The 24,914-nt window shown below is 45.0% G+C and overlaps 2 protein-coding genes across 2 annotated transcripts; one reads left to right on the top strand and one right to left on the bottom strand.

Annotated features, from left to right (window-relative positions):
• Positions 1–859: 859 nt before the first annotated feature.
• tnfsf18 (TNF superfamily member 18) lies at positions 860–4,152 on the bottom strand. Its single transcript, XM_053443536.1, has 3 exons — positions 3,770–4,152; positions 2,639–2,696; positions 860–2,416 (listed from the first exon to the last, which is right to left on the bottom strand). The coding sequence occupies exons 1-3, from the start codon at positions 3,878–3,880 to the stop codon at positions 2,073–2,075; spliced, it is 513 nt and encodes a 170-aa protein (XP_053299511.1). The 5' UTR covers positions 3,881–4,152; the 3' UTR covers positions 860–2,072.
• A 2,786-nt stretch (positions 4,153–6,938) lies between these two features.
• ppap2d (phosphatidic acid phosphatase type 2D) lies at positions 6,939–23,882 on the top strand. The gene is made up of 6 exons (XM_053443535.1): positions 6,939–7,759; positions 19,682–19,839; positions 19,935–20,221; positions 20,336–20,393; positions 21,973–22,149; positions 22,366–23,882. Exons 1-6 carry the CDS (start codon positions 7,552–7,554, stop codon positions 22,468–22,470), a joined length of 993 nt encoding a protein of 330 aa, XP_053299510.1. The 5' UTR covers positions 6,939–7,551; the 3' UTR covers positions 22,471–23,882.
• Positions 23,883–24,914: the final 1,032 nt, after the last annotated feature.

Raw genomic sequence — 24,914 nt, 5'->3', positions numbered from 1 at the left:
AATAAAGGTTACTATTATTATATTTATTATTATCATTATCATTATTATCGTCAGTATTGCTCTTCCCTACAAAACCCATCTGACGCATCTTACATTCAGTAAGATCTTTTATATTTTGTGATTTACCGACATTCACTGAAAAACAATGGCGGCCCACATGTCTGTCTCAGTGGTGAGGTGAACGTTATGGTAAAGCGGTGATAAGGGATTTCACAGTAGCTGACACACATCTTCATGTGGATACACAGCTGTCGCACGTCAGCCCAGACTTCAGGCAGTGGAAAGCCAAGGCAGGAACAAACCAGCCCATACGAATGCCTCTGATAAAGGAGACAGGAGTGGGTGGTAACTGTGTATCTGAGCTATCTGCATTCAAATTCAACATCTTGGACATCTCCCTGGTGTAATCGAAAGCCGCAGTGGCAGCATGTGGTGAGAGATATGAGACTGTGTAGCTGAGGTTTGGAAAAGAGTTCTCAGATGAAACCTCAGTAGCTTGGAAAATATGTCACTGGGCTGTGATGACTTATATTATGTTCCAATGACCTTTATCTCTACTGTTGGGAGGTAAATCCGAAGAAATGCTTCAGGATGTTTGTATGAAGAGTTTCTATTTTGCTCTGTCAGACTGCGGAGGGCATATTCCTCGACAGCGCTCAGCAGGGGGGGCGCCCCGCTGTGTCTGCGGGGTCCCACTGTCAACTTCTGACCTCTCACTTTCACTTTTTATCCAGGGTCTTCAAAAGCACTAATTAATCAACGTAGGTTCATTCACCCTGTTTAGCTCCACAGCGGTGCTTTTGAAACACAATGAAGAAAAGATAGTTTTTCATTTTTATATGTTTTAATTGCAGTTTTTTTATTTTATCAGATGCAAAAATACATTTCAAACATTTCCAGAATAAATGCAATATTTCTTCTGAATGATGTACAAACACTGTCAGGTGTAACAACTGAAACTCTTTGACAAAACCAAATAAAAACCGTTAAACATGAAACCTTTCACATACACCACCATGACTTTTGATTTCAGGATTCACGGCGTGCGGTCAGAGTAGTGAAGGAGAATCAGGTTCGTTGTGTCAAGTCATTTCACTTTTCATTTTAAATAGAGATGATGAAAAAACAATATGAATGAATGTAATTGTGTTTATTGTTTTAACATGATAAATAAATAAATGAATTCATTATAATGAAAAGAAACAAGAATTCCACACTGAAATGTCTTTCTTCTTGAACACTTATCAGCTAAATGGTCGAGTTTGCACAATTTTAAATATTTTATTGCAACAACTAATAAAGAAAATGTATGTTACACAGGGACACACCTGTCCAAAGAATGTTGTTGTATATCCCTACATATACGGTACATAAATACATACAAACATAAATATATAATTAACATAGTTAAAACATATCAAGAAATAAATTAGCAATAAGCTAAATATGATTTGTGCAAATAACACAGTCTGTTTTCAAAAGTTAGTTTCTCTGCCAGATGTTGCACTTCAGAACAATACATTCATGGAGCTAAATACACACATTAAACTCCAACAAGGAAATACATTCTAATAAACAGCCCAGTAAGACACGTTCAAATGTAACGTGCTCCTTGGTTTAAAAAGCAATGAGAACAATCCACCTTTGGTTCTCTGATATGTTATAATATAATATAAAAGTAAAAAAAAAAAATCCCCTCGTACCTACAGTTTACTTCATATTGTTAAATATCTACATTACTACACAGCTGAACTTTTAAGTGTGAATTTGAAAAGAAGTCGTAGTGATCTCGTCAACCCAGGACCAATCCCGGAGCTGCGTGCACGGCGTGATTACCTTATCGGTCGAGATAATATGACATTGAATAATTTTTAATTCAGTTGGGGAGCATTTTGAATTCAGTCCTTCTCTGTCACCTCTCTGACTGCAGGAGAACGAGTCTGTTTGGTAACGAGAGAACAATAAATTAGCTTTGACTCTGGGTCATTGGGTCCTGTGAGGCTGGACGGGCTGGATGGGCACCCTGCAACATGCCAACGGTTTAGAACAGATGTCTCATATCAGAGCTGCATCTAGGGCCTGAGCATGTAGATGATATCGAGGTGAGTTGCAAACTTATCGGTTTTAATTCTATTTTTGGGTTTAGGGTTGATGGCGACCTCCAGGGTCCATCCGGCAGACAGCTCCTCTACCTTGCCCAGGAGGCCCGTGGTGCACGGCTTCGTCTTAATCCAACCCACCAGGAGGATTTTGCCTTCCCTTTTCAAAGTCACTGTGTGCTCTTCTCCTTCACAGGATATCAGTGTCACCTGGAGACTTAGGAAGTAGTAACCGTCCCTCTGTATGGTCAGATTGTATCCCTCTGAGACCAGGCTCGGGTCTGAATTGTCCGCCACCCATTTAGTGCTCCTGTTGTCTGTGGGCAACAGAAAAGCTGCTATGAGCCATGCATGAGTTTTCTTTGAATTGTATTTTGAAAATCCTGTGTTGAGCGAATCACCCACTACTGTGAAAAACATGTGGTTAAAATTGATATGCTGGAATTACATATCCCCTCTGACCAGGACTTGTTCTGTGTGTCCTAGTTTGTGAAAAGTGACCTGACCTTTCATATGTTACACAAATGAAACAACTTTACCATCAGCAGCCTGGAAGGTGAGCATTTTCCCTTCTCCAAGGTCATGGTCGGAGGAAAACTGTTGAAAAAGGAACAACATTAATCTCAAAATTTCTACAGCAAATGTGGTCTATGACACACTGTTCAGCAACATGCATCATATAGTGTTTCAGCAGGCCAAGAGAGAAGTGCCTTCGCCTTAAAGGGATAATTATCCCAAGTGTTTGAGTCCAAAAAACACTTCTGGAGTAACAGGGGTAAACAGTGTTGCAGCTAAATCCAATACAATTGAAGTTAATGGAGAAAAATTCTTCAAACATAACCCCCCCCCAGAAAAACCAGAAAAGCCTCCATACTGCTCATGTGGTGTCATCCAAGTGTCCACTAGCCCCGATATTCATACTGAGCGGAGCGGGGTCCTTCACACCATGTTTTTTGTTTTACCATTAACCATTTTTCTAGTCTTTTGCTGACTCAACACTTCACCCACCCCTCCATTGGCATAGTGGCGAGTGAATCATGAGTGACTTTTCATCTTTGGGTGATCTATCCCTTTAAGAGTGAGCACAGAATGAAGCAAGTCAATCTGCAGAAAGAAAACAAAGAGGCAGCAGCACATTAAAGTGACATTTCCACGAACAGGGCGATGACGCGACAGGTCGACAAAGCACAAAACTCTGAAGCTGTGGTTTTTCTTATCGACAGTGTGTCGTTTGACTGGATTTGCGTTGTCCTCTGTGGGAAACAGAAACACAAAATGTGCTCACAACGAAGGTGACAAGAGGGTTGTGATTTCTGGCAAAAGGATCTCTGACCCAAGGCAGCTCACTTTCTCTAAACGGTCTTTCATTTTGGAACTTATAGAATAAAAAAGTACCATTTGTACTTTGTTGCTTTTGTGTCTTCCAGGTGAGATTTGTGTAAAATGCCGATGACGGAGGTCTGTGAGCAGCTGTGGAGCACAGGCTGAATTTTTCTCACCAGCTGCTACTATCAAAACCACAAGAAAGAACAGGTGCACTGCTCGGGGAAATGTATTTCACAACAGCAGGGCTCACGTTCGTCCTCTGCGTTTACTCATCCAAAAAGGGCTTTTAAAAGCTGTTATACAAGTTCACAACCTTAAAACTCAATGAATTCCGTCTGTCTCACCTGACGTCCAACTGTGAAGTAGAAGATGATGAACACGACTTGCATGATTGACAGGACGATGGTCCACAGCAGGAGGACGTGGACGAGGCAATGCTGGGTACGCTGGGGCATCGTCAGACCGACAGTGACAGAGCTACTCGAAGACAAATGTAAAGAGCCGCCGACCGCCTGCACAGGTCCTGTAGTTTCCTCTGCTGTGCACCAAGACAGTGTGTGTGTTGCTTCCTGAGCTCAGTGTGTGCATGTGATGAGGACGTTTGGGTGTATGACTGCTTTCTGCTTTGTTCTGAGTATCTATACAACAAAAGAGGAATACAGATGGTACTTTCCCTGTATGTTGCAGAGGGAAAACACGGCCAGCCCAGATTGTACTTATCTGTGTCTCGGGGCTGGCCCTTTTCTTGCTCTACTCACCAACCCTCAGACAAAAAAAGGAGGAACAGAACTCACTACAAGGGATAGATGGCGAACCTTGACATGGATTCACACATTCAGTTCCTTATTTTTATGCAACAATATGTGGTACTTTATGATCCATGAAATAATCTTTTCACATTATATTTTGTGTTAAAACTGAAAGTCACTGCTTTTGCTTTTTTTACTTCCATGTTTCCCTGTTAATATTCTTCGTTTTCCTAAAAGTTACAGAGTGTGTAAGAGTAAAAATAAAAAAATCTGCCCCCTGGTCTGGATCTGCACAAAAATGTTAAGGGTTCTTTCTTGGGTCCAGCCCATGGAAACAGCCCTTACTGTGTAAATTATATTAGTATTATGTAATTACTCATGGATGTTCTTTTTTATTTGCTTAGTCTGCAATATGTTGTTAACCATCGGTTTAACTTATTCCTCAGTAATGTTAGTCACCTTCACATTGTTAGTCACTTTCACAGCAAGACCTTGACAGGCTGGAAGGAAATGTTTGTTTATGTGTGGGCCTCATCAAAAATTCCCACCTGGGTCTATATTTCTATATATTTAGGCAAGTTCAGGTCAGTTTCACTTTCTCTGTTTGTACTTTGCTGCGGGAAAGTTTTATAGCAGCAAAACAGGATGGGCTTTGTTTCAGGTATGTGTCATCAGAGTGAATACCTGCCTTACAGGCCAACTATATGAATGGGAAAGTTCAGGTCAGGCGATGTCAAACAACATGCCAAGACTTCGCACAGTAGAATTGTATTTTAGTGAATAAAACGTCTCAGACACATTTAGTTTGCGTCTGCACTTTCAGAAGAAAAGTGGCGTGACTCTGGGTGAATCATAGTTTCATGCGAGAGGCAAAGAGGAAACCCAATGTTACTAATATTTCGGAATGGCCTTATTGGTGTCAGCGTAGTTGGCGTGGGAGTGGAGGACTACTACTGGGCTAAATTAATAGTGGAGAGGCTGACACGCCACATCGATGAAGGATGGAAAATCAGACTGGAATTTTCCTGAGGGCAATGACACACAACCATTGTGACGCTCTTCAATTACTACTGTCAGTGTGAGCTACCGTATGATCACTACGCTTCCTCACTTTTAAATGATGATTTACTGCCATCTAGTGGATGTTAATCAATGATGCGCACTAAAAGTAATCAAAGTTTTCCCATGGTTAAGATGAGACACAAAAAAAGGAAGCGGATTCGATTCACTTGAAAAAAGAATAGTTCTGTTTTTCTGAGATAATTATCTCGAAAATTTCCGACTCTCAGTTTTATAAATTGTTAACAGATCAAATAAAGTTCCACTTGCTGTGAATGTGCAGCCACATACAGAGGACACACATTAATAACCTTAAGTCAGGACTTTCCTTTACAGAGTAATAAAACCCCCTGAAAGAACCAAGGGATATAGAAGGTCATCTTTAGAAATTACATTAGTACTAATGTATCTTTTGTGTGTCTACAGACTGCAATGGGGGAAAACAACCCTTTTTTTTTGAGTGGTTACTTTACAGTCTTGCATCAGGACAAGAATATCAGAAATCTGAAGTTAAGGTCTAAACTAACTTCTCTAAAGTCTAAAGGTCGATTTAAATCGATGTTCTTTTATGTGGCATCGTTTTGCTCGCATTACAATTTCAGTATGTGTTTGTTTGTTTGTTTGTTGCATCGAGATATTTCTTTGTCGGCGGGCAGTCAACAAATGTATACAATTACGAAGGTAAATGGAAATGAGAGAATAAAAAAGGTAAGGGGGGGATTGTTTTTTTATTCTATTGCAAAATATCCAGGAGACTTTCTGTTTTCAGATTTTCGATGACAGTGTTTCCTTTTTTCCTTTTGCATTGCAAGTTTGACTTTAAACCTTTACAATTCATTCCCTCATTCAAATTCTCGAATAGGCTTCTTTTTTCTTTTTTTTTAAACTCTTTTACATTTTAACAAGTAACACCACCAGGTTTGTTTGGTACATCAACATATATATTTATTTGTCTCTTTTCTTTGTACCGGTCCTTTATAAGAGATATTTATTCATTTTAAGGATCTTACAATTAATCGATGAACCATACATTTAAATACTTGCTTTCATTCATTAATGTGCAGGAAATAGCAGCTGACAGCTGTGAAATATTTGCTTCATACTGAGGCGGCTGTGCCTCTGTCTCTACACCAGGGGGCAGGAAACCTCCAGTCTAACACACAGTGAGCTGATCGATGAGAAACCAACAGACCTGCATTAAGCCAACTGATTGATTTAAAGAAAACAACAACAACAACAACAACAACAACAACAACAACAACAACAACAGCAACAACGTGTATTTCACAACATTTCATAAACTTATCACACGTATAGAGTGTGTTCAGTTTGGTCCCTGCGGTCTGTAGTGCTCTGGCAGACATTCAAACAGCAGGAGTCAATACTGTGGAAAAATCAATTTGCTGGGCTATGTGGCACATATCAGTGCACAAGATGGCTCAATTATGATTTTAATGGAATAATAAATGATAATATATGATAATAGGCACTCATGGGGAAGTACTGCAGTCTTATTAATGGAACTTTTACAAGTCGACATTGTGAGGGTTTGTCACTATTATTTGCAGATGTTTCTTTTACGCAGCCGTTTTCCTTTCTGTGGAGTCAACGCAAACTAAAGTGTGTGGAGGGTGGTGCAGGATGTGTGCGTGTGGGAGGTGTCCTCGCATGTGTGGGACAGGAAACTCTCTGGGATCAGGTGGATCCAACAACGTCAGTCCCATCGTTTCATATGGCTTTTTTGTTGTTTTCACTTCTTGATTTCCCAGGGAGTTTTTCTCAACTGAATAAGTCAAACTGAATAAGACCGGTGAAGTCAAACTGAATAAGACCGGAAATCCAACAGATTTTCAACTTAAACCCCCGTCTCCAGCGTGTAGCGTTAATAGAGGGGCTTTTATTTTGAAAGGTTTGAACCGGTTGTGGTTGTTCGCTCCTGCCTCTTGACACTAATGTGAACGCTGTACTTGGAACATTTGAAAGCGGATTGAACTTCAACAGGCTCCCACTCACAAGTGTGTCGTCGGCTTGACCTCAGCTGAAGTTCACTGGGATGTTTGCGTTGCGCCCTGTTTTCACTTAACTCCAGCAACGTGAAGCGGGGGCTCCTCCACTAGGCGGGTGGGCTGTGCTGGGTGACCGGGGTCCGCCGCTGTCAAACCCGCGCTGACATGGAGCAGTCGCACCGGGGACGGACGGAAAACTGAAAACTGTTTAGAAGTCTTCCACGACAAACGCAACGAACAACAACGGACTAACTTTCCCTTTTTTGGTTTGTTTAAACGAGTTGCCAGCTTCTCGTTCGGCCGCGAGGACCAATGCAGAAGTGCAACTCCGCCGGCACCCACGGCACCACGCTGCCCCGGGACGCGGAGCTGCAGCTGAGGCTGGCGGACAGCGGAGGGGCCGGGGAGGGGATGGAGAACGGAGCCGGGAGACATTACATCGCTCCGGCCGAAGAGGAGAGCTCGTTTTGCACCAAGAGGAAGATGCTGGTCTGGCTGGATTTAATATGTCTCATTGTCGGTAAGAACAAGTGTATTCCATGGTGTGTTTGTTGCAGGATCACTGCCATTAAATGACCACGACTCCAATCTGACCTTCACTGGTTTTAAAGGACCCCCCCCCCCCCCCCCCCCCCTGTTCGCTTCTGTTCTTCATTCCACACATGTCAACTCCAGCTTTGCAAATCATTTAGACTTTTGCTCGGAGGTCACGCGACGCTGGGAACAGATCGATGTTAACGAAGCTGCAAAGCGCTTTTCCAGAAGTCGAAGGGAAAAAAGTGTTCAAAGAGGCAGGGAAAGTTTCTGCTCCTTCTGCACGTGATGGAGGGATGAGAAGATGGAGGTGGAGAGAAGGGGGGGGGGGGGGGGGGTTGCGCGCTCAGTTGGCAGGAGCGGAGTTGCCCCGGGAATTCATCTGTTCCCATGGTAACCCCCGCCAGAGTTCCCGGGAGAAGAACGTGGGAATTCTGATTAAAAAAAGAAAACCCTCGCGTGCGCGCTCGTGTTCTCGACCCCGAGAATCACCTCAGTCCTTCAGCCTCGTTCTTTTTTCTCCCACCGCGGGGTCACAACTGAAGTCACATGCTTCACTGACCCGACAGTTCTCACAGGGAGAATCCGAAAAAAAAACACAACATGCCGCAACAACATGTGCACAACAACTCAGGGGACAGTGACATCACCATGGAGCAAGGAGTGGTCCAAATGAGTCTCTGTATTAGAACATACGCTGAATAGGATTTAGGGAAATTTCTTTCTTTCTACAAAATTTCCACATTACTGTGCAAAATCATAAGTATCTCTCGGGTTATTTGCAATCGGAAATTGTTCTCTAATCCATTTGTGAAACAGCAAAAAATTATAATTACCATCGTCCATTAGTTTAGGGATACGATTAATCTGATTATCTTGCTATTTAATCGATAAATCACCTTGTATAAAAGCCTCAGTTGTAAAGAGCCATAAAACCCTCTTGCAATAATTTTTTTTAAAACTACTAATCAGTTGTTACAATCTCATTTGTGTGGCCCATATTCCCAAATCTGAATTTGACTCGTGGGGCTTAACAAGGTGCGACATCATCTGTTCATAACCCTCAACAAGAGTAAGGAAAAACTACCAATAATAAAACTAATAACAGGGAGAGAAAACCGTAGAGGCCTCAGAGAGAGCCACATGTGAGGGATCCCTCTCCCAGGACGGACAGAAGTGCCATCGATGTCGCGTGTGACTGACCACAGCAAGAAAATAACAGTATTTACAACATTGTTTAGACGAAACCGATTTTAGCATAATGGAAAGTCGTGCAAATGTTTAAAGTCAGCTACTAATCTTTGCAGCCCTACTGTGCTGCAGGAGGACACATGCATACAAACAATCCTTCAGTTACAAAGTACAAAGTATACCAAAATCGAACTGTCAAAAAAAAAAATTCTTCATAATAATGAAGTGAGAGTTAGATAAGTATGCCATCAACGTGTTAATAAGTATCTGAAAAGGATTACTGTCAAAGGGCAATCTCTTCTCTCACATCAGGCCCAACCAGAGGCAGTGTTGAGATTGTTAGTGTAACTTATTGTGGTGTTTCTGGGGTTTACACCACGATAATGCATCATACAGTGGGAGAATATTCTATGTTGTATGCTGCATGTGTGATTTCAATCATGAAATAATCAGGTGTCTACAGTTATTAAGGGAGAAAAAAGAAATCAGGTTGAGAATTGAAATATTGTGCATGAAAGGCTGAGGACATGGGAACGTTCCCATGAAGAGCCAGCACCTCAGAATGATCCAAGGACTTCCTTTATCCTTTATTTCTGAAGGGGAATTACCCTAAATAATACTTTGGCACCTGTTGTGGAGATAGTGAGAGACTCCGAAGCGTGTCATCACATGACTGCGATAGGAAAGGGAGCAACTCGTGCTATGTGACCGAGTGGTTCTTTGGTCCGGGTTTGCATGAGAGAGAGGCGGAACCCGTCAAGGCAGATCGACAGGTCCCAGCCTCGTTGGCAGTTAGAGCGCAGGAAGTAGACTGACATACATAATAGCAGCGTGAGGCATTCGCTTCACGGCCGTTTCTTCACCCCTGCAGGTATGCTATTAGCCGTTCGCCCTGCTAATGTATCAGCATCTTTGTTGTGTGTTCAGGAAGTGGCCAGTGACCCAACATCAGTCAGTGCAGTGGAGGAAATGGCCTCACTCAGTCCTCCTCCTAACACACAAAATGGACAGGCCAGTTGATTTCCCACTAGATTGCGTGCCCTGACCTTCCACCTTTAGCAAACGCGACAGTGCATCTGATATCGTTTTCACCTCGTCAGTCTGTGGTTGTGTGTTTGTGTGGTCATAGAGATGTGCCGTGAGCGGGGGGGGGCGGTTTAGAGACGTTTGGCAGGTGTCTGTCTGTGGATTGGTTTTGTCATGGCGACAGCATCACAACCGTGCAGGCGAAGTCAAACGACTTGCAAAGATGCCAGAAGTCTGCGCCCCTGGCCAAGATTCACAAGTTACCGATCTTTGTATCCCAGTTTCATTAATCTCTGTCCACTCCTAGCCATTTGTTCAAACTGCAGACCATCTTTCTCTAAGGTCTTACTGAGCTGGAGGACTTGACAAAGGTGCCGGGTGCTGGTGTGAACGTCACAAGGAGAAAAAGCAACCAGAGTTTCAGGCTTTTGTGGTAATAGACCATGCATCCTCCGTGCAATGCTAAAGGGAAATAAACTCACAAATAGATGAAAACAAACCAAGATCACAATTGTCCTCTATCTTCTTTCTCCCGACTCATTCTGACGTTTCATGTCACACAAGAACTGTGTTTTTCGCAACGTGATTTGATCGACTATAGCATCTGCACTCGAGTATTTGTTTGAACACAGTGGGATTGGCTGGTGCCTGTGCTGCTGCTTGAAAAGTTAAACTTTTCTCAACTTCTGTGTTGCACAACACAAGCGAAGCAAAGCACAAGTTTCACATGAAGCCTCCAACATGAAAATTCGAGTGCTCCGTTTTTTTTTTCCTGACCTATTTAGTTGAGCTTCTCTCCAGCAAAAACAGAAAATGACGATTTACAGTTTTGTAAAAGGCATACATCAACATTACCTAATAAACACCACATGGGGTGAATTTTTCAAATGGCTCAACAGTACTGGAATGAGAGCACAACATCGGAGGAAAACGTACAATGTGATGTATTGTCACACTGGTGGAGTTCATTAGCGTTCTGGTTACTTTCAGACTCACAGCGGTCTGACTGTATCTTGCATTGTCTTGAACCATGGTGTCAGTAATCAGCAGAGGCCAGACCTTGACTCATCTGTGAGCACTTGGCACTCAATGCCATCACTTATTGGAAATGAATTGGGCCCTTCATTTTACTCAATCCTCTTATCTCTGACTAACGCAATTTTCCTTTAAAGACGCCGTCATCGGCTTCTCTCAGACGCTTGACCTGCCGACATTACTCATTCTGTAAAGGGGCTCATTCACAAGTGAAACTGTGGAATTTTACCCTGAAGCATTTGTCCTCATTTTGCCATCAGCACAAGACGGATTCTTGTGTTGTGAGGTTTCCACACTCTCTCCTTGTGTCTCCCTGTTTACTTCAGATTTAAAGTGGTGACATCAATTTAGCATTATGTGGCGTTATGAATGGAACCAAATCTGTCTGTGGAAGGCTGGGAAATTAAGGACATTGCCGAGGCTTTGACTCAGGTTACCTGATCTCGCTGTCACTCAACACCTGGCTCGTCTAACTTTGTTTCGGTTTTGAGGCAGAGTTGTTTGTGGGTCTGTTCTGACATGCACGTGATGGATGCTTCACCGTGACGGATTGTTCTGGTTCAGCTCAGAGTCAGTAAGCTGACTCTGCCCTGTAAAGGGCCGAATGCAAATGCCTGAATATGTTCAAGTGTTTGTTTGTGTGTTAAAGTGTCTATGCATACATTCCTGGTGTGGAGATATGACCAGGAGAGAGACGACAGCATCTCTGCCCTGTGGCCGCATCTTAGATCTAGCGTCCAGCAGAACTAGGGGTCAGAAGGTTTCAGGTGTTTGTCATTTCTACCCAGCGTGCAGGGACAGGCCTCCCAGCCGGCACGGCTGTTTCCCTCCTGCACAGGTGGTCCCAACTCTGTCATCACCCCAATAAAGCCAGTTTATTGCTTCTCTGAAGAGTAATTGGGAAATGACTGGAAGTGGCAACAACCATCAGCTTATACGGCTTTGGAAAACAGACCAATTGCCATTTGGTTTGACCTCTCTTATGGGGGTTAACTCTGAAATAGTTTCATACTTGAGATGCATACATTGTTAGGCTGAGTTAAAGATGAAGTGCATCGAATTATCTATTTAAAACAGGAAAGTGATTGATTCAATAGTAAAACTCCTTTTCGGATACTTTAGAGACAAAAACCTGGAATCAGTCGATCGCTGCTGTGTGAGTGTGTTTTTTGTTCGAGACGAGAAGCAGCATGCCAGGACGAGACGATAGGTATCTACCCCAGTGATCTGAATTCTAAGAGGGCTCCGTCTTTCCAGCTTATCTCTCCTTTTGTCAGCTCCTCTTTTTCTCTACTTTTCGTCAGACAGTCTCTATTTTGGGTCTGAAGGTGTTCCAGCAATGCAGAGAGGTGTGTGAATGTGGGTTTTATGTCTGTGTGTGTGTGTGTGTGTGTGTGTGTGTGTGTGTCTGTGTGTGTGTGTTAGGGGCAGGTTGCGGGTTTATGTTCGAGGATTCCTGGTTCTGTTTTCATTTTGGCAGAGAAAGCTGCCAAGTGAGTGAGACAGCGAGAGGCCAACACGCCGCAGCATGTTCGTGTGTACCAGGCCAGGAATATTAAATTGTTCTCCTGTGCATGTGCATTTATTTGCGTGTGTGTGAGCATGCGTGCGTGCAAATGAGGAAAAGTGTGGGTGTGGGTGTTTGTGTGTGTTTGTGACATCGTGACTGCAAACGCAGACGCCCTACTACGGCTGACATGTGTGTGCTGTTTGTTGACAAATTTGCCGGTTGTGTGTTGCTTCGCATTTTAGGCCAGAATCAAACACTCTGCAGAGTTATGAAACACATTAGCATCACTCGGCAGCCGACAGGTGGAGAGCCATTAAAAATGAATCAGTCAAATCATTAGCTAGCGGAGGAAGTGATTTCACTTTCTTTCTTTCGTTAGTGCATTAATGCATCTCCTTCCCTTTCCAAAGCACTGCAGTGGTTTGTGAATCCATTAGCTGCACCCTTCCACAGGCAGTATACACTACTGTATTCACCATACTGTGCTGTCGATTACAACTTCCCCAGGCCATTAGCACAACAGAGCCGAGACAGGCCTCAGAGATGTCTCACTTGCCTGCGGGCTGAGGGGCAAGTGAGAGCCTGAATGACTGAGCAGCACCGGGGAGGGAGAGACGAGTGAGGTGCGGAAAGAGAGAAGGGGTTGAGGGTTTTACAGTAAGGGTCAGAGTTCAGACCCACGGGCGCCTAAGGGATCTTATCTACGGCTGTCTGTTTATGTCCTCAGGAGGAAGCAGAACTCGGGAGACGGATCGGAAAAGGTTTAGACACCAAATAGCTTCGGATTAACTTTTAATGAGACAGCTGCAATCGTCTCCTCGAAGATGGTTCCATAAGTGCCCACGACGGTCCATAGGTATTAGTTCTAATGACTGAATCAAGATGGGAGTAGCACTCTCATCCTCAGTGCTCATTAGCTCCAATGGGTCTGGAGAGGTTTACCATCAGAGCATCTACCTGAGTGAGAGTACAGCCTGTAGCCCCGCCTCTGCATCTGTCAGAATTAATTACCCGTCCTCCTCTGTCTGTCCCCCTATTGTCGGAGACTTAGACAGCACCCCCATGGCGCCATGGCGTGGCTACACATCATTGGCAACATTTATCATTGTGTCACATCACACCTGTTCGAGTTTTTTCTTCCTTTATCCCCACAGTTTTCTCTCTGAAGTTGCTCCAACACTTCTTCTGCAAACATGTTCTTCACCCAAAACAAAACTCACTGACAGAAACTTCCCTGCAGCCCTCGACTGTTTCCATACAGGTCTACCACAATCAGGCCGCTCGATGCCAAACACCTCCCCTGCAGTCTGAGCCACAGCTCTGTGTCGTTCTCACGTTGCAGACTGTTCGCCCTCCGCTCGCCGGGCGCACCCTCGTACCTCTCCGCCGCAGAAACCACCAGAGCGCTCCTTTAAAGTTTTCAAGGTACATACCACAGTGGCGGGCCCTTTATGTTCCTGCTGAATCAGACAGGCACACAGACAGCCCACTTCAGACCTCCCCACTCATGCCCTGAACTCCTGAGCCGGGCTCCAGGAAACAGGTCAGTGAAGTGTGGAGAGAACAGGAGCAGCTGTGGGAGACATGTCTCCACTGGCCAGCGGCAACAGTAACAGTGGAAGGGTCGAGCGAGACCATTCCTGGGGCGATGTGGAAGGTGAAGCAACATGAAGGCAGCTTCGACCGCCTTGCTCCCAAAAAACATCATATTTTAGTTCAGACCCAGAGTTTTCATTTGCTCTGTGGGAGTTTGTGGATTTCGCTCATCAAAAGCTTCGTTTCATATTTCCATTTCTACTTTCTCTCTGGCCTGGATACATGCACCGTGTGGCGTAACGACCCATTACAAATAGAACAAACTTGTGAGTCAATAGAATCTCGTATTAGCCGAGGAGGGTGGGGGTGAGTGGGTCATATCCCATGTTATGTGAAGCAGTAGTGGTCTACTTAAAGAGGCTGTGTGGAGTCCAGCTGCAGCAGATGCTGATGATAGCAGATGGTGAACAAAGATCCAGAGCTGCTGTGGCTCCTCGGCCCCTCTTTGTTCTTCCCTGATTACTCTCTTTGTGATGCCATCAGGGCAGACCAAACAGATCAGCCTCTCAGAGCAAAGGCAAGAAATTAAAAGAGGTGCGTGTGTGTGTGTGTGCCAGTGCAGGGGGCGGCTACTCACCCTTATCCCACCTCTCCACTACCTGGATTGGGCCCCCAAGGAAGAGTGCAGTGAACCACCAATAAAGAGACCCAGCTGCCTTTAGTGAGTTTTATTCAAGCCTTTGCAAAGAGGTCAATCCTTCAGCAGGTGTCTGAAAAGAAAGACAGAGAAGTTTTTCATAATAAGTAAACTACGCTCACAGACACACGCAAAAAAAGAAAGAAAAGAGAACTCAGAGCCAAATCAAACTGGAATGGTTGATTAAGTTTTCCTCCCAGTTCCACTCTGCAAGGCCATTCTCAGCATCGAAGCTTCTTTCCCAGCAGATAAGGTCAAGTGTCAGATCATGATGGTTTCTCATATGAGTGAAAACATACATGACAATAGGTACATTTCCATGACACAACCTTCAAGGACACACTGGTTTCATTTGTTGCAAGCTGTGGTTGCCAATCATAATCACAGCTTTGGTGCCAATGACTTCATCTCATGTTTAAGTGCTACCCACCTTACAGTGGTGTATGTGTGTGCGTGTGTGCGTGTGTGTGTGCGTGTGTGAGTGTGTGTGTGTGTGTGTGTGTGTGTGTGTGTGTGGGGGTGATGGTACAAAGTCTCTTCCCGGACTCCCTCCTTGAGCAAAGACTTTTTTTATACCAGCTGAAACATAAAAGAATTGGCTTCCTCTTTAAAGCACCTGACTCACTGAATACTGATGAGATAAAAGGACGGATCATGGCCGGCTCACGACGACAGCTCTGTGCAGTTAAATAGTTAATTATTGCACAAATAATTGCCCGAGGACGATCCAGCCCGACAGCGTACCACTGTTTGTGTTCGCCGGGCCGTCACATTGTTTCTTGCAATGCTGTTACCGTGGGATTATCGTGCTTGCACAGATTCAACTTACGACACTCAGCAATTCAGTTCACTGGCTCTATGATCGTTTTTAGCAAGGGTGACTTAAAAGTAAACAAGCTGCTTAAAAGTTTGTTGGGAAACATGCAAGATGCCGAGGGGCCCAGCGGAGGGTGGACCACCCCTGGAGGGTGCTGTAGAAAGCTGGGCTGTGGCCACGGCTCAGCCCAGTGGAAGCTACTGGCCACACAGATCTGTGTCGACAGGTCGCTAATTGTCTGTCCTTCGCTTCCATTCCTACAGGCAAATATTATCGGGTGTGTTGACACATATTGCAACCACGGTGAATTAGATTTAGCTTTAGGCTATGTGTCACGCTGTGCTAATCTATCAGGATGCCACATCCATGGGAGTTCAGTCGAGTTTGGCAGTGTTTGACTTCATGTGGTTTTCTGGCTCTAGCATGGTTAATTTGGTTGGTTAGTTGTTCGTTTTTTTTTCTTTCGTGGGTGCTAGTTGGTTTTTCGCGGTCTGTTTGGTTGTCTGTTGGTCTGCGGGTTGGGTTTGTTTGCATCCATGTGTGGTTTTTATGTGCATGTGAGCGGGTTGAGCATGTATGTGCATTTGGGGGTATTCTGCTGGTCGAGGCGGGGTAGTGTTTACAGAGCGGGTCCCAGCAGAGCCCAGATCTCTGACCCTCACATTCCAGAACCACCGCTAATCGCCTCCGTCTGCTGTTCTCTGTAGAGAAACCCTTGAAGCATCTCTCTTGGCTCCATCTTTGCAGTTTTCTCTCACCCCAGTATTAGTGCCTCTCACCCCTATTTGTCAATTTTCTAGCCCCTTGGCCATAAATTTGAGCCTAGTTATTAGTTTTCGTATTGATCGGCAGATGTTCAGCAACATGACCTTACAGCATGTCCATCTGCATGCACCATCTGCCCTCTTTGCCTTACGTTGCCTTAAATCCCTTTCTCCAGAGTTTTTCTTTTTTTTTCTTGCCTCAGTTGTTGTTATTCTCCTCTCGCAGTGAGCTCATTCTGGGCTGTGGTCATAGATGTGTAAATTAGAACCAGAAAAGTTTCTCAGAATGAGGCACATATCCCCTCCGCTCTTATTCCTCCTCCTCTCCTCCCTCCTTCCCTTTATCCCCCCTCCTTTTCTCTCTGTCGCTTTTGACTATTTGAAAGCATTCCTGCTTTGAGTGTCAGGCCCAGCGAGCAGCACATTCGGGCCTTGCTGTGGGAGCCAACCCACTCCTCCTCCTCCTCCTCCTCCTTTTCAGTCCCCTCGCAGGCCCTCCTCGCCTGGCTCTCTTCTCCAGCACGTCTTGGCCAGGTGCAGAGGTTGGCTCACAGCTGCGTGACAGATGATGTGTGGGTCTCTGAAGTGTTTTTGTGTGTTGTTGTGAAAACCGTTGTACTGATGTTGTCGTTGTAAAGCGCTGCCGGCCACTGTGACGTATTGGCTAGTAATTTGTATAGGATTGTGGAGATGCTCTATAACGATCAGCATATGGCCACCGCGTGTGGTTTTAAGTACCCACACTCTGTATTTATTTGATCATGCAACACTGAGAATTACGACTCACTCGGGCAACACACTGATAAAAAATGGTTGATGTATTTTAATGAGAAACTTTACCAACTCCTTTGCCACACTGGAGTGACCTTTTGCTCATGGACATTTGTGCCAAGTACGTTCATGAACCTCATCCAAAACCATCAGTATTGGCAGGCCTGAGGTAATAAAATATGCTGCTAACTGGCTCAGCGCCTCATGGTTTCCATTAGAGCTCTGTATGTATTGAAAATGATCCCTACTGTAAGCCAGAGATTTTAAGCCCTAAGGGAGAATCTGTCCGTTATGTCTCAATCAGCTAAATATTGATTATTAAGAGCGGAATGGCAGTTGTGTGAAATCTGATGAGGACAAGAAGAAAGTCTGAGTTAATCTTTTGTCATAATAAAAGTAAAATTCTGTACTTTTACAAACATTTGGAAACACAAAAACACACTGAAATATGATACTGTAAAAAAAAATTACAGATATAATTCAGGTTGTAAAAATGGCTTATGACACCGGCCTGTTATTATACGTGTTACAGTCTGGGTTTTTATGTAAAAGACACTGAAAAATAAGCTACAGTGAATTTGGGTTTCAATGGTCAATATATCTTTATTAAATATAAATTGAAGGGTATACAAATTGTTTTTACTGTTACTCATTAACACACAGACACTTACTCACCTCCCTCCCCCTGTCCCACTCATACAGTACAAAGAAATGGTCATCGGGAGACTTTTTAACCCAGCATCTGCAGACAGTTATTCAGATGCTTTTATTTTTCTAGTTTAAAATGACTGTATTGCATATAAACCAAATAAAACTAAATCCACACGCACTCCTTTTGAATCAGAGATGAACGTGGTCATATCCCAGCATTTCCCCACCTAGGTATGACGCACCCAGATAAAGAGATTATGATTAAGAGATTAAGAAATGTGTCTGTGATTTCTGCAGGTGGCATGAATGGACTTCTACATTGTGAAATAAAGAACTTTAACAAAGTATTAATGGCTTAGGTTGAACAACAATATTTGTAATCAGAATGACTTCTGGCAAACAGTATTCAGGAGACGTAATGTTTCTAACACCTTTCATTACAATGTGGTTCAGTGGACGACCACTGTGGTAGTATTAACCATCTGTTATAAAGGCAGGAATTCATCAAATCAACACAGATCACTGTGTGACCTCTGTTACTGGATGTATCAGTGTGTGACTGAGATGAATCTGATGGACGTGTGTGTGTGTGTGTGTGTGTGTGAGGAGACGCCTGTAGATGGCCAAGAGATGTGGGTCAGATGAGAGGTGTTTCCTATCTCTCTGTTGCCGTCACAGCCTCGGCTATCTAACTGCAACGTGTTTCCCTCTCTCGCTTCCTCAACTCAGGCTCAGTTGAAAATAAATGGAAGTGGGCTGGGTTTAATCTGGGTTTTGTCTTTATGTCAGGGCAGCATGACTCCGACCACAGACTTCACTAATACACAATAAGTTATAGCCTGGTTCAGTGCAAGCACTCGACGTGCTTTAATGGTTGTGCTAGCACATGCAGTAACTGGAAGACGTGGACACATTTACCTCGGTCAGGTATTCTTGTCTTGTGTTTGTGTGGCATTGTTTGTTCCCCTTGGCCTGATTTTGTGTGTGTATCCTACTCAGTCACGTAGGCTGAGAGATTTCCTGGCAGGAGCACTGTTTTGGCCTGGGTGCGTTCCAACCAACCAGCAGGCCTGGGATGACTGGGAGAGGCGCAGAGGTTAATGATTAGTCCCATGTTCCACTGCATTCCATGGGGTGACAAGGGGACATGGGATAAGGCTACAGAGAAATGGAGCAGGCTGGGCCGGCCTGTACAGGGCTGCTGGCTGTCAGAACACAAGCGAGAACGAAAGCAGAGCTGCTCAGCTTTTGTTTGTTAGGCTACGATCGCCAACTCTCACTTTGCCACCGTTAAAGATGTTGAACAGATTTCCCCCCGTTGAACCTTCACTGTGAGGTGTGAAGTCGTGTAAGTCGGCCAAACCTTGACCTCTTCCTCCTGATACAGATTAGAAGAAACATATAGTGAACTCGTATGGAACAGCTGTTAATGTTAAATCGGGCGGACTAAAACGAAATTTCAGCATATTTCAGTGGAACAAGGCGTCATTGTTAAACAATACCTCGCCCTTCCTTCACTGGGTTTATCATCTACTTTCAGCACTTTGAAATGTTCTGTGTTACACGCTCTCTAATATCGCCTTCGTTCTTTCTCATCCTAATCCTCCTCTGTCGTTCCCATCCCTGTCTCATCTGTCTTTTATGTCCGTCATCTCTCCCTCTCCTCCGCTCTTGTGGTCGAAGCAGCTATGTATGGAATGCTTGATCTGGGAGTCAGGTCGGATCTCATGGCATGCTCCCAGGAGACAGGAGAAGGCCACCTTTATGTTAGTCAGTGGTGCACCAGCCATCTATGTATCTTGGCGTCTCTGTGATCCTTGTTGCATAGACCCCATGCTCATACACTCATCAAGCCATCTTTTGTTTTTTGTCTGCCCCCCCCCCTCCCTTTATCTCCCACATCTCATCAGCCTCCATCCCATTCTTTGCATGCGAGTTGAAGGCCGTGACTCCGTACAGACGTGGCTTTTTCTGCGGAGACTCCAGCATCACGTATCCCTACGAGAAGAAAGAGGCCATCCCTGACACCCTGCTCATCGCTGGCGGTATAATCATCACTGGCTTAACGGTAAGACAATGATACCTGAAGAGTACATATCATTATTTTAATATGGTGTAATGTCTTTGTTTTTAGGATTATAAACATCTCATCTCTATTCTCAGATTGCACTGGGCGAGTGCTACCGGGTCCGTTTCCGAGGTGTGGACTCGCGTGCGTTTGTCCGAAACCGCTATGTGTCATGCCTGTACAAGGAACTGGGGAGCTTCCTCTTTGGTTGCTGCGTGGGCCAGTCTCTCACCAACATGGCCAAACTGAGCGTGGGACGCCTGCGGCCCAACTTCCTGTCAGTGTGCAACATCACCTATGCGTCCATCAACTGCACTCCGGGCAGTTATGTGCCCGAGGTCACCTGCAGGCAACCTAACCATAAGTTGGAGGAGGAAGCGAGGTGTGTTGGGTGCATGCATGATAATATTTGCTCGAAATAATTTGGTTTGTTTAGCAAGGGAGGAGTATAAAGTTACCTGATAATAATAAATGTTTAACCTCTCTTCTCTTTCAGGAAGTCTTTTTTTTCTGGCCATGCTTCCTTTGCAATGTACACCATGCTCTATTTGGCAGTAAGTCACCTTTACACACACACACACACACAGACACACACACACAGACACACACACACTGGAATGTGACCTTCGCGTTCACCTCATCTAGTGTTGTATAATTACTGCATTTGGTGCTGTGTTTACAATGTTGGGGGAATATGACAGCAGAGCGCTCACTTTCACTTCAGTTAGTAGTCACACCATTCCCCGGAGACCAGGAACACTGCGTGCAACTATTAATAAGATGATTAAACATGCACAAACACACCTCGACATGGGCCGCTAAATGTATTCATACTTCCCGATCGTGAGGGAGGAGATCTTTGAGAGCAGCCGTTCTCAAAGAGCTGCCGAGACAGGGAGGAGGAAGAGGAGGAGCAGGAGGGGGCTGTTTTCCACAGGGGGAACATGAATAGATGAAGAGACCACGCAGACAGAGGAGGCCTTGTTGTGGGTCTCATTTAGAGGAGGGGGTGGGGGGCTGAATACGCCTGCTGAGAGATCGACAGGTTTCTTTCAGCGTAGCCCCCCTTCCCCTCTCCCCCCACCAGCCTCCCCCATCTCTTCATCTCTCTCTCACGCTGCCCAGTGGTCATTGGTGCATTGTGGGGAGAGAAGTGACAGTGAGACGGAGACAAAAGCACATAATTATCCATTTTGTATTCCTCAGGTATTCCCTGTCATTAACCCTCAAATTATAGTCTTTGGTGGCTTAAATATTTGAGTGTTTATGGCTAAAATGAATAAACGAAATGAAGACGATGCTGTGGAAAAGAAAATCACCGCCTCTCCCACTTGCACTTGGGCACCATAGAAGTCGAAGTGAAAAGCAGCTCCTCCGACCTGAAAGAGATATACAAGGATGAGTGGAGGGGGATTAATAGCAGGAATGAAAAGGCATAGAACTGAGGGAAAGAAGTGGTTTGAGAAAAACAAGCGCCTCAGTGTTTGTTACCCCTGTTTTCTCACCTCTTCACATTGCACTACACTATACACACACTACACACACACACTACACACACCAACTGCACCAGGCACAAACTCACTGCCCGCTTTGCGAACTCGCTACTAGCTAGTGCTTCAGCAGACAACCAGGAGAGAATGTGTCAAACCTGTAGCTACAAGCCACCCGGACCGCGGCCAGCTGCTGGAGTGTAAGGCAGCAACGGTGACACCTGCTTCCAGCTGGTATAAGAGTGGAGGAGAAGGACCCGGCGCAGGAATGTGGGTCACGTGCTCCTCAGTGGTCGACGGGTCCAGACAAACCTCCAGCCACCTCATAAAGCCTCCGCGCTCTGCTTCACGCTCGGCCTGTGACCCCCATTTTTTCGCAGGCACATCCATTCTGCAGCGTAGCACTGATGCAGGAGATGAGGATGAACAAAGGGAGTAAATGGGGTTTAGATGTAGTGTTAATGGACTCGTGTCTCCCCCCCCCCCCCCCCTCTGGGTTTCAGACTGAGTGGATGCTCGCGTTAAGAGAACTTGAATCATGAGACATAATTATCAGTTTAGGTTGGTGGGAACCCACAGGCTTATATTCACTTGTGTGCAATCGGGACAAATTTAATAACAATATATTTGTACTTTTCTACAGTTCTACCTACAGGCTCGGTTGTCATGGCGAGGAGCCCGGCTGTTGCGCCCGCTAATACAGTTCCTGTTAGTGATGATCGCTGTGTACACCGGCCTGACCCGCATCTCCGACTACCGCCACCACCCCAGCGACGTCCTCACGGGCTTCATCCAGGGAGGCCTCACCGCGTACTGGGTGGTACGTTGAATATCACCGTTGTCTAAATAGATCCACAGTTATCTCTGCCTTCACGGGATTAGAGTCCCTCTGCTCTCTGTTGACATAAAGCTAGCTCAAACAATCCCCCCCTCATTTTCCTCACACTAACGGTGTTTATAAACAGGGGATGATTGACAGTCTGTGTGGTCTGTGTATACATGTATCTCCTGACGTGCTTTGCGTCTGTGCCCGCAGGCCTTCCACATCTCCTCCATGTTTAAGCCGTGCGCCCGTTCAGACCTGTCTCCCACGAGCATGTCCCTGGAGAGTCCACTGTCCAGCCAGCAGACTGTCTGTTAGCAGGCGCATTCCAGCAACCAGAGGACGAGAGGACATGGACGGCAGAATGACAGCCAAGCACTGGTTGAACAGCGGAGACCAGAGAGAGAAATGTTTTAAGAAAGGGAATTATTCTTAGATAAAAGTGATACAGAGTACAATCTACACATGCATGCTCCTGTGGGCAAACTGACACACAACATACACTCACACAGTAATCTAACATGCTCACACACACACACACACACACACACACACATGAAATTCAAAAAGCACATATGACTGTGAGTCTAAGCCGTCCAGTGAAAAGAACTGCATAGTGATATTAGACATATTTTTTATATATGAAAAACAAAAAACAATAAAAATGTCTATTTTTCAACAGCTGCTAATAATAATAATAATAGTTCCTAGTTTGAACTTGTTTTCTTCTGTGATGGAGGCCTCTTGTCAGTGCACGTGGTTCAGCTTTCAAAGCGCAGCCGCTCACTCTTTTGTCACTTGGTGAGAGAAAGAGGAAAAAAAAAACCTCCTTCCTCCTCTTTTGTTTTGGACCCTCTGCCTCCGCTCGGGAAACTCGACCCAGCAGCTGTGAACTGAGACCATCACACCTCGGATGTTAGAAAAAACACCACTGGCTTCAACTCGTAACCGTTTTTACCTTCGGTGGCCCCGATGTGCCACTGCTCTAATCACACCGCCCTGCATCACTAAACAATAACCTGTATGTAAGAAAGCGGCATTTGTTCTGTGTCACGATGTTAACCAGGGCAGTGGCAGGAGGAGGAATCAGGTAACTCCACCTCCCCTTCGCTGCCACTTCTCTCTACTAACCACTTTGACTGTGTCTCAGAGGTGGAGGCTCGACTGAATTTGAACCTTTGACTTTTGCCCCTGGACTCTGAGCTGCACCTTGATTTATGCCACTCTGACAGGAGAGCCGCCCCCACGGGCCCTCCTGTGCATCTTTATTAATAGCACTTGAACGTACATAATGGAACCTTCTTATTATAATCCATATTATATATTTTATCACAAGTTTGAATAATCAGTGTTTATTTTTTATTAATGTCAGACTCATACACTATATTTGTTTTGTTTTTCCTTCCTGAAATGATAATTATTCAAATTGAATGTAAATAGGTATGTCATTTTATAAACCACACAGAATTTTAAAAGTATTAGTTCCAAGTCTGGACCGTTTTTACCTGTTTTATGTACGTGATTGTATTTACATTTGTGTTGATCAGGTACGGAGACTCACTATTGTATCTGTTGTAACTACTAGACTGAGCCACAGATATTATCAGAAAGCTATATTTTCCGTGTTCCCAGTTATTGTCATGTGTCTGTTTTGTCTGTGAATGCCCGAAAGGCAGAAATAACCACTGTAATCAAAAAAAACCAAACCAATAAAATGAAAGTTGAATGTTTTTAACTTCCTCCGTCCTCTGTTATTTTTGCTATGGAGAAAAAAGAAAAGAAAATGCATGCGCCACAGTCTAATGCCGACCAGACAAATTTTACTAGATCTCATTGTCACAATATTTATGTCCTCTTGGTTGTTTCTGGCTACGCAGGAGCAGACTGGGAAAAGTGAGACATAAGTGGTTACACAGTCAAAATCTCTGCTAGAGCTAAATGTAAACACTGCAATGATAAGTGACTTAACGTCCTGTAGTGTTTGGAAGCTTCCACTCCAGTGCTCTCCCAGTTTCTTTCATTCCCTGCAGCCCCCTCTCCCCTTCTCACCCTTCCTCACTCTGCCCCGTCCCTGCCCTCAGTCCTTTTCAAGTGCAACGGAGCATGGTGGTGGGGGGGGGGGGGGGGGTCGCTGCCATGGAGTTGCTTCAACAGATACAGGTTGAGGCATTTTCTTTTTCATTTATTTTTCTCCAACTTCTTCCAGGCTGAGGGAGGTGAATATAAAAAGCGTCTCTGTATCAGACAAGAGAGGGAAAAGAGGGAGAGGGAGAGGGAGAGGGAGCTGCAGTAATGGGTGTGCCCGTAATGCTGAGGTATACGGGGGACAAACAAGCAGGAAGAGTGGTCCAGTAATGAAGGGGAGGTGGTGGTGGAGCAGTCGGCAGAACAGATGGGGCGGTAGATTGGGGAGAGTGAGGGTGGTGGGCGTGGGGCGTCAGGGTGGGATGGAGCATGGCCGTGGTGTTCAGGCCTGTTTTGTTTCATAACACTGTAACTAGGGAGACATTTTTCATTCCTGAGCAACGTATAAGCCCGTGCTGGTGTGACAGGTTCTTGTGGATCCGTGTCTGCCTCGCTGGTTGTTATTGTCTTGTGTTTAGGTGTGTGTGACTGAGCGGAGCCAGGGGTAGGCCGGTCCACTGAGTTCAGCTTACACACCCTGTCAAACGTGACGTCTCCTTCACGCCGCGGCCGCCGTCCTCCTCGCTAACCCTGTGACCTTAATGGGAATGAATTGGGGTCGACAAGCAGAGGCGGAT

This window comes from Pleuronectes platessa, chromosome 16 (genome assembly GCF_947347685.1).
Source record: "Pleuronectes platessa chromosome 16, fPlePla1.1, whole genome shotgun sequence".
Lineage (NCBI taxonomy): Eukaryota > Metazoa > Chordata > Actinopteri > Pleuronectiformes > Pleuronectidae > Pleuronectes > Pleuronectes platessa.
This window is presented reverse-complemented; position numbering and strand designations above follow the sequence as displayed.

What these genes read in the sequence shown, in the direction of transcription:
- ppap2d (XM_053443535.1), top strand. Translation starts at nt 7,552, where the DNA reads ATGCAGAAGTGCAACTCCGCCGGCACCCACGGCACCACGCTGCCCCGG. An exon ending in ACACCATGCTCTATTTGGCA is followed by an intron (nt 20,394 to 21,972) that starts GTAAGTCACCTT and finishes ACTTTTCTACAG; the next exon opens with TTCTACCTACAGGCTCGGTT. An exon ending in GCCTCACCGCGTACTGGGTG is followed by an intron (nt 22,150 to 22,365) that starts GTACGTTGAATA and finishes CTGTGCCCGCAG; the next exon opens with GCCTTCCACATCTCCTCCAT.
- tnfsf18 (XM_053443536.1), bottom strand. Translation starts at nt 3,880, where the DNA reads ATGCCCCAGCGTACCCAGCATTGCCTCGTCCACGTCCTCCTGCTGTGG. An exon ending in ACTTCACAGTTGGACGTCAG is followed by an intron (nt 2,697 to 3,769) that starts GTGAGACAGACG and finishes CTTTTTCAACAG; the next exon opens with TTTTCCTCCGACCATGACCT. An exon ending in CACCTTCCAGGCTGCTGATG is followed by an intron (nt 2,417 to 2,638) that starts GTAAAGTTGTTT and finishes TGTTGCCCACAG; the next exon opens with ACAACAGGAGCACTAAATGG.